At 52.2% G+C, this 9351-nt stretch overlaps 2 protein-coding genes across 2 annotated transcripts; one reads left to right on the top strand and one right to left on the bottom strand.

Moving 5' to 3' along the window:
- Positions 1-1550: 1550 nt before the first annotated feature.
- VE01_08637 (uncharacterized protein) lies at positions 1551-3228 on the bottom strand (the record flags this gene model as incomplete). Its single annotated transcript, XM_018278058.1, has 3 exons — positions 1551-2293; positions 2356-2896; positions 2965-3228. 3 exons carry the CDS (start codon positions 3226-3228, stop codon positions 1551-1553), a joined length of 1548 nt encoding a protein of 515 aa, XP_018126726.1.
- A 1205-nt stretch (positions 3229-4433) lies between these two features.
- Positions 4434-9301, top strand: VE01_08636 (uncharacterized protein). The gene is made up of 3 exons (XM_018278057.2): positions 4434-4606; positions 4712-5286; positions 5368-9301. The coding sequence occupies exons 1-3, from the start codon at positions 4571-4573 to the stop codon at positions 9056-9058; spliced, it is 4302 nt and encodes a 1433-aa protein (XP_018126725.1). The 5' UTR covers positions 4434-4570; the 3' UTR covers positions 9059-9301.
- The last annotated feature ends 50 nt before the right edge of the window (positions 9302-9351 follow it).

The raw sequence follows: 9351 nt of genomic DNA, 5'->3' as shown, positions 1-9351 counted from the left end.
AAGCTCAATTCCAATTTCTGGCTCAGAGTGTGAGCTCTCAATTGCAAGCTCAATTCCGAGTTCTGGCTCAGAGTGTGAGCTCTCAATTGCGAGCTCAATTCCGAGTTCTGGCTCAGAGTGGGAGCTCTCAATTGCGAGCTCAATTCCGAGTTCTGGCTCGGAGTGGGAGCTCTCAATTCTGAGCTCAATTGAGAGCTCTGGCGCCTGGCGGAGCTGTGGGTCAATTAGAGCTTCGGGTTCGAGATCACTCTCAAATATCGGGCCCATAGTTGGGTCTTCCTGCTCAACTCCAATTGATAGATCCTTCCGGGCCTGACTGTTGAGCCAGTCAATGTGTGAGCTCCGCTCTCGGAATAGAAGCTCAGCTGGCGCACACCCAATTGTAGAGTGGATTTGGGTGTTCATTGCGAGCGTGACCTCAAGCAGCCCATCTTTCCATTCTGTAGACCCATGATCCATTTTCCATGCCCGGAGCTTATTCTCAACTACTCCATTTGCCTGCTCAACTAGGCCTTGCGTTTGTGGTGATCGTGGTGCTCCATTTACCACCTGAATTCCATACTTCCGTAGTAGAATAAGGAGAGCCCCTTTGAATTCCTTCCCATTATCAGACTGCATAATCTTCGGAGGTAGGAAAGCTGTAATGAATTGAGCAAAGCACTCTGCAATAGGCTCTGCGTGCTTGCTTTTCAATGGGTATAGCTGTGTATACTTTGAGAAGTGATCCTTTATATGAAGAATCCATTTATACTGCCCTGATGGCCCGTGACGCATATCAATTAGGTCGATTTGAACTCTCTCCCACGCCCGTCCACTTATAATAGGAACTAATGGAGCTTTTGTAGTATTTGGTCTGTTTAAGGTGCAATTCTTACACCGTTTGAGTATAAACTCAACATCCTCTCGCTTTATTCCATAGAACTGTTGCTCTATAGTAGGCCACACCTTATTCCGGCCTGCATGTAAGAGCTTAAGGTGTTCTTGTATGATAATATCAAACACCTCTTCTTTTAGAACCACAATTCTAGGGTGTAGATGCCGCATATCACCTTGCTTATGTAGCTTATTATTAATAAGCATAAAGCTAGAGAGTGTGCGTGTCTTAAGGTTTGAGCTCTCTTTATTATATGGTATGTAGGCAGTAGGATTATCGAGTATTGTGTGCATGCGGTGCCATTTTTCGTGTGTAAATTGCTCACGGTTATAGTAGGTAGTACTACTCATATAGGCCTCAAAAGCAGTGCGCACATCATGTGGAAATGGATTGATCGAAGCAATAGTAGCCATAATTGCTATAGTTGTAGGTTGTAGGTTATAGATTTGAATTTTCTACGATACTATTCTACACTACTACGTTAGGTTGGGTTGGGTTGGGTTGGGCTCACGGTTGGGCCGGCCCAACCGTGAGCTTCAAAACTCGTGGTTGGGCCGGCCCGCTCATGAGCTGGCCGGTCAGCTCATGAGCGGGCCCAGCTCACGGTTGGGCCGGAACATATTCTTGAATTATTACCTAGAGGCCATGTAAAATAAAAATTTCATATCTACTATATCTATCTCCGACCCTCTAACGCAATGGCCTCCTCAAGCGCCTCAATCATCCCATCGTAAAGCTTGTCCACAGCCTCAGGCGATCCGTCAGTCTCCGTCCAAATAATCCCATCCCGCATCGGAAACAAAATTCGATGTAACCTTTTAGCCACCGGCTTGAGAGACTCGAATTCTACCTTAAATTCCTCTAGAATACTATGGAAGCTATCCTGACACATGTCAAGCGACTTGCGCACTGCCAGTTCCTCCCACTCGCCCTTACTCCATTGCCGAAGCTTGCTTGTCTCAGGAGGGTCATCTGCGTGGTTCGTTATGATCGTCCATAGAAAAACGTAGAAGGAGGACTCGAGATCATGTCGATAGGAATGCAGTTCCTTCTTCAGAACGCCGATAGCTATGAATGGCCTGGTGCCGGTAATTCCACGCTCAGTTTCTAATAATTCAGCGAGCTCGATTGCGGAGTCGAGGTCTATCAGGATCCCCTTTGGCTTTTGTTCGTCTTGACCATCGAGGATGATTATATTCCCTGGCGATATATCTTGGTGAAGGATTTTGGCGCCATGGTAGAGTGATCTGTGACACTTGATAGAGTCACGGAATACTTGAAGCAACTCCAATAGCATGTGAAAAGTGCCAAGCGGTCTTCCCACAGGAGACGTAACGACACAGGCAAGGATGCGGTTCTGAAAGAAGTCACCAGTTTCTTCGGTATAGTCGACAAGTCCGGCAGCATTAAAGCAGCTTCCTGCCGTTGCTCATTGTTTCTATCCACCCCGGCGAATTTCCTGTGTTTCCCCCACCGCATACTTCGACGTAGATTTGATGTACTTTCAACCTCTTTGTAATAATCAAGGGACACCAAACTCCACACACATTTCTTACTAGCCAGCTTTAGAAGTTCGTCCTCTGGACGATCTCTGACCCAACGCCATTTGAACTTCAGAACATAGTCCCATCGATCCGAATTAGGTGTTCTGGCTCGGTAGCAAGTCGTCCCAGTGCCAACAAGCCGTTCGCGGGATGCAATTGGCTGAGCTTCGAGATATAACTTTCCCAATGCGGGAATCTCTACGCTATCGAGGGTAATATAGCTACCGCCCTCATCCATCTCAATAATAGCTAGTTTCCCCAGCTCCTGGTCTGTCAGTCGCTGGTAGCTTCGTATAATAGAGAGAAATTGGACAAAGTTCTTCTGAGTATCAAATACGTCGCTGCAATATAGGCCAGACCGACCAAAGACCCAAAGCTCGGTCAGTGAGCCGCGGATGTAGAATCCGTGCAAGAAGAGGCGCGTAGGCTGACTGGTGAAGACCTCATATGCGGACCGGCAGAGACGCAGTAGTCCATCCTGATAGCTTATGCAAGCACGGTGATTAAACTGCCCAATAACCTGGACATCTCCCATTTGGTTTGCACGTCGGAGGCTGGCGACGCTGGTATCGTCAAGAGAAGGCGTGCACCGTCGTCATGCTCGGGTATTTGCCACGAGCCTCGAGCGCCGTCAAACTCTCCCGATGCATGGCTAGGAAACCACTCTAGGAAATCGTCTGGTGATGGGGTAGTTGAGAGAGTGGCATCTTGGGGATCACACTGCAAGTTGCCAAAGTATCTTTTGATAAACCAGCTCATAGGACCATGCATGCGGCCGTCTACGTTGTCCAGGAGCTCTTGGTCGTCCATTGCGGGGTCTGGTGGATCTGGGAGATGGATAACTTACATTTATTATGTGCGAAGTAAATATGCAACATGATGTGTGTGTATCCCGGATTTGCTGCATCCCGTGTTGGTTGGGGACCCTGCATGACAGCAGCCTAGAGGCAACGAGCAGCTTGGAAACCCTGTCGCCGAACTATATGTTCAGTTCATAGTATGTACGAATACAACGAGAATAAAATAGAAATAACATGATAGTAGCTGCTAATCAGTTACAACTGCCGCTGTAATATCGGAGCCTGTCAGTAAACAAGCTTATCTCAGTTTTCCGAATGTAGCACTTACATCACAATTTATCCCTACAACAGAACCCGGTTGTCTGCTCAGGGTTCAGTGGTCCATGTAGCCTCATGTAGAGTAGAGGGCCCTATGATGGACTAAACATAGGCCCTGCATACTAGAAATGGGTATACCAAAGCATGCAAGCTTATATATGCCTACTTTACTCGTAGAATATTATAGAGTAATAGATGATATACTCTACATAGCATACTCTGCATCCTACGCAGGCTCTAATTATTCGTCGTTCCTGACCCTTTCTTCACATGCTGTTCCTGCTGTTCCAAGTTGTTTATTTTGGTACTTACGCATTTAACGGTTGGTACTTTAGTGGCCTGACGTCATTATGAATACAGCACTGGCTCACACTCATTCGCACTGAAACCACTGAAAACTTCAGCCATCGTCCCCCTAATCGACCAATCAAGGCCTGGAACACCTGGCAGTTTCAGAGCTAAATGCCAATAAACTCCAATAAATCACAGCTAAATTCAGTTACCCGACCGAAAATAGTACCGTTGGGCAGAAGGAAAGTACCTGACGTTACTGTCGTCTGTTGTCTGATACATACGTAGAGTTGTAATACGTAGAGTAACTTATGTTGCTCAAAAGTCCCCTCGTCATTATGTTCTTAAACCCTTAAGAATCCATCAACAGCCTCAAAAGTGCCCAATTCAAACCCCCATTGGCACTCATCTACCCTCTATCCTCCTCAATCTCCTCTCTCTTCCCTCAACTTCTCCTTCTCCTCACTGTTGTCGGGATCGATTCTCCTACCTGCCAACAAAAGCTTGGCACTCGCAGATCACAACAGGCTCAAGTCACGAGATCTCACCGCATCTTACGCCCAATCCCTATCCGCCAAACCTGATTTACATTGAGCTCTGGTGGGTCTGGCGAATTACCTGTAACCCGTCGTCATACTCGCAACGGCTTCTGCATGAACGACATCCCGATGCCACCATAGAGAGAATCTCATCAGCCCTCAGTTGGCAGAGGTTTTCTACGCCTTTCGCCCATTGTAGCCAGTATGTTTGGCCGAAGGAAGAGAGCGGCGTCGAACCCGGTACGTATTCTTGGTTGCTTGCGCTGTTCGCGTCGCGACACCATCCATGGAGATTGAGCCCTGTTGCACAACCAACCCTTGTACTGACTCGGATTTTGTCTACAGCATGCCAACAATAACCTCAACGCGGACCCTTCTGCGACGACAGCGGCCGCCCAGGCGTTCCTGGCTCGAAGCAAATCCAATGCGACACTCTCCGCCGCCGCCGCAGCGGCTGCGCTGCGATCGCGGCCGACAACTCCGACCAACGTCGCTGAGGTCCAGACGAAGCGGACGATGCGCAGGGAGAATTCCGGATCCTCGAGAGCGAGCTCCGTGCCAGCGCGAGCATCCTCCCAATTGGAACGGCGACGGAGTTCTAGTTCGATGTCCGAGAGGACATTTCGCGATCCATCGCCAGCCAGAGGAGTCGCACGACCGAGCGCATCAGATGCGCCGCCTGTGCCGACAATACCGGAGAACCTGATTGAGCGGGCGTCGCCGACTCCAGTGAGGAGGCCGTCTAGCGTCCAGCCCGCGCCTACCCGTGTTTCATCCCCACCAGTGAATCCAGGGACCGGGAGAGGACTTAGTCTGCAACCTACAATGAGGACACCAGCGCAGACGAGATCCGGACCGCGTGTCACCAGTATGTCCAATATTCAGGAGCTAACCAGTGTAGATCGGCCGAGCAGTAGAGGGTCCGTCAATTTCTCTTTACCCACTAGCCTACGACGAAGTTCTTCAGCTGCGCAATGGATGCTAACTCCAAGACAATCCAGTCAAGCTTTAAATGGTAGTGAGCTTGTGTTTGACCCAAATACGAGAACTATGCGGACACGCGCCGATATGTTGTTCTATGAACAGGGATTACGGGAGGCTTCACAAAAGCCTGTTATGAGGAAGAAGAGCCTGCGCCAAGGGCAAGGGTCTCATTTTTTGGAGGGGTCGGTTGGGGGGAGGCTAAAGGGGACCGCGCTTGATAGCATACAAAGGCAGAACGTCCACGAGAGACAAGCGCAACAAACTTCGCAGGGTATACTGAGTGAAGAGTTCCCACGGAGTCAACGAGTCGCAAGTCCGCGCAACAGCATACGAGACTCATCAGACAACGAAAGCGAAGCGTCGGAGAGAACGTCGAAATATAATAGCCGGGCTGCGTCACAGCAGTTGTCAAATAAACCCTCGATGGTGAGGGAAGAGAGGCAACGGGAAGAAGACGAAGATGATTCCGTGAAGGTATTAGGGCGCCAAGCGGCTCTCAGGAAATTGGAAAGCGCCAATCGCGATGACCGTCATATTTCTCCGTCGCCCTTGCCTCGCTCAAAATCTGGGAGAGCGAGGAAACAAGCTGGAGATATTGGTTCTAATGTTCAACAAAACCAGCCACGGATGGAGGTAACAGAGGCGCCGGTTACCCAGGCGGAAACCGTACCTGCACCGGCACCGATACCTGCACCTGCACCTGCACAAATACCGGCGCCAGCACAAGAAACAGCCCCCAAACCGGAAGCTCCGATAGCTCTAGCGCCGCTCGACACGGCAACAAAAGCTCTTCGCATGGAGAAACAGGCAGTAGACAGAGCGCACTCACTCAGCCCTACCCGTGCGCATTTCCTCGCGACTCCAAGCCCAGTAAGCCAATTTTCAATACGCCACGAGCCGCCGGCACGGTCAATATCGCCGCGCAAATCTGCGCTGAAACCATCGCCATCGCCGCGGGGCCCGTCTCCTATGGGCTATACCCCTACTGGTTGGACGGCTGGCCCCAGCTCTGGCGATGTCTCCGATGCGTCGACGAATCAATCCGAAGAACGAATCGTGCCAAAGAAGAAGTCTGTGCGTGTTAGCTTTGACGAGCGCAACAATGTTATCGTTGGCGAAGAACCTGAGGCGTCCGAAGCCAGACGGCCGTGGACCAGCGGCTATACCCGAGGAAGCAAAGCTACGTCTCCCATCGAGGATGGACCAGATGAAATTATGGGCCCAAGGCCTGTGTTGCCGTCCTTCGGTAGCGTACGTAAGAACCAGCCCCGAGATTTAGAAGATCGCCCCCTGGTAAAGCCAGTGGGCCTTCAAAGCACCCCACCTGCGATCTCTCCATCGAATAGCAGAAGCGAGTATTTCACAGGCCAGTCTTCGGACTATGCTGTTGGGTCTTTATTGCAGCAGGAGCGGAACTTAAGGGCTGCGCCAAGCGTGTCTAATTCGAACGATCCACTGCCGCCGGAGGTTACTTCGGTCGAGGGAAGCGGATACGTTTCCGATAGTGGAAGTAGCACCCACAGCTTCGTGGTGGGGAAGGCCGCGGCTGTTCCCGAAGCTGTCAAAGATGGGGACGCGTCGAAGACGGTTGAGGCTGGCGGAAAGCCCGGCTTTATTGAGGATCTTGGAGTTATCCCGGAAGTCGAGACCCCGGGTGATGATGCTGCCCGCGAACAACTGGAGGAGTTTCCTACGGAGCCCCGCCAGGATGATGCGGCAGCCCATGACTCCAAGACAAATGGCAACGGCAATGCTCCGACTTTCATGGTTACACAACCAACACCCTTGCCAGAGCAAGGGGAGTTCCAGCATCAAAGCCCCAGTGGTTTGAACGGCAATACCTGGGAATCTACAAATGAAAAGGAGATCCCACTAAAAGATTATATTGCCGGAAATGAGGTTGCAGGGGGACCAGTCGCCGTGCAAAATATTCTTGGTGGCCATCCTGTCACCATCAACGAGGAATCTTCTGATGGCGACAGCATTTACAGCGATGCCGCCGAAGAATTATCAGACAATGGCGATGGCTTCATGTCTCTAGACGCCGTTTTAGATGGCACGGAACCTAGTGTCAAAACCGCGGAGACGCCTAAAGCGCCTGATTCGGGCGAAGGATGGGATGAATCCCAGCGTTTCTGGTCCGGTTTGTCCGCAGATAAACGGCGACAGATGGAGCTCGACGCGCTTCTTGAGAACGACGAAGAGCGCGAAGAGTCAGAAGATGAAGTGCCAGATCTGAAGCCGCTGAAGCAAGCATCTGTTGCAAAGGCTCAAACGACTGTCAGGGAGAATCAACGGGCCAAGAACGCAGCCGCTGCGCTTGCGGTTGACCGAACGTATCAGATTGCCCCAGGTGCCAAGGCAGGACCCGACGGTGTGCCCAGTATGAGGACCTCGTTACGTGCTCCAAAGTCCAGGCAGGAAGAGGGCCACATGCGAATGTCAATGCGAGACAATGCTGGAGGCAGCATGCGAAGCAATGCATCTAGCCGTCCGAGGGGAGGAAATAAGCTACAAGCTGGAGGTGCTGCGGCAGCAATGAGGGCGAACGCTCCCAAGCCAGCGCCCACACCCAAACCAACGCTTCGCCGCAGCGCATCTGTGGAGTCAGACAGCAGCTTTGTCCGTGACAGGCCGCGCAAGGATAGCTTCCAGATGAAGCGCTCGATGCGAGGGTCTTACAGCCGGGAGACTCCCACGCTTCGTGGCCCCGGCCCAATCGACGCGACACCTGCGCAATCCAGCCGCTTTAGCATCCGCTCGCTCTCTCCTTCCTCCCGCAGACCCTCAGTCAGTAGCACCACCCGCCCAACGCCTTCTCTCCGTTCTGCACCCGACGAACCTCCCAAATCGCCTCGCCGCCTCTTTAGCCGGACTAAAGCAATTCCAGCGCCAAAGGCATTCAAGCCCAGTAGCCGTTTCGCCGACTCAAGCGACGAGGAGGACGCTCGCCCCGCGACTACCTTCCGCAGCCGCTTCGCCGACTCTAGCGACGAAGAGGACGACGTACCACCGCCACCTGTCACAGGGTCGTCCCGCCGCACACAGAGCTTAAGACCTATACCGCGCTCCAGCGCCGTGGACGGCGACTCGAGCGACTTGCCTGATAGCGATGACTCGTCTCCCTTCCGCGGCGGTGCATCTGGCGTCAACGCAGCCGCGCTGCGCATGGCCCGCGCCAACTTCCAGGCTGGCGGCAACGCGACAGAAATATCTGCCGCTGATTTCCGTGAAGCCCCGCGCAAGAAGGGGGGACTGATGAGTATCCTTCGTCGCAAGAAGCCGGAGCAGTCTGGACGCATTCAGCGCACGGACTGGGGCGAGTCGGCAGCCAGGAGGGATACGCCACTTGAGCGCAGCAAGGCCGATTTGGAGGTTGTGAAGAGCAGAGATGGGAATGTGAAGGCGGCGCAGAGCCCGAGGTTACAGAAGAGAGCTGGGCCGTCGAGGACGGCGAGCTTCCAGGCCCCGCCTCCTGTTGAGGTGCAGGCAGATGGGAGGCCGGCGACTAGTGATGGGGTTGCTAATGGGTGGAAGGCTAATGGGGAGGGGGTTGGTGTTGTGAATGGGGCTGGCGTTGTCAATGGGGCAGCGGCATCGAGGCCTGGGGTCCTAAGGCGGAATAATACGGCCGGGTCTGTGGAGATTATTGGGGGAGATGGGAAGAAGAGGAAGTTTGGGCGGTTACGTCGCCTGTTTGGCAACTGAGTTGGATATCGTGTCTGGTTTTGGGTCGCTGCTGGTTGCTGTAATACATATGGCCTGGGGATGGGGGGTTCAAGGGGCTAAAAAGGGGATATATACACGAGGGTCTGGCTGGGGGTTGGCGCATTCACGGCTGGGAAAGTGGGCGGAGGATAATTCCTGGGGGAGTGTATATACGTTGTACACTACACAAGACCATACGGCTTTTTCCTTATGTTGCATACAAGCTATAATATATATACGAGAACAGTTAATCTGACGTCTTGAAACCTACTATTCCTTGACCGTCGTATTCC

This window comes from Pseudogymnoascus verrucosus (genome assembly GCF_001662655.1).
Source record: "Pseudogymnoascus verrucosus strain UAMH 10579 unplaced genomic scaffold scaffold_54, whole genome shotgun sequence".
Lineage (NCBI taxonomy): Eukaryota > Fungi > Ascomycota > Leotiomycetes > Thelebolales > Thelebolaceae > Pseudogymnoascus > Pseudogymnoascus verrucosus.
This window is presented reverse-complemented; position numbering and strand designations above follow the sequence as displayed.

Coding starts and splice junctions, on each gene's coding strand:
- VE01_08636 (XM_018278057.2), top strand. CDS start 4,571: ATGTTTGGCCGAAGGAAGAGAGCGGCGTCGAACCCG. Junction 4,607..4,711: donor AGAGAGCGGCGTCGAACCCG/GTACGTATTCTT, acceptor TTTTGTCTACAG/CATGCCAACAATAACCTCAA. Junction 5,287..5,367: donor GATCGGCCGAGCAGTAGAGG/GTCCGTCAATTT, acceptor AAGACAATCCAG/TCAAGCTTTAAATGGTAGTG.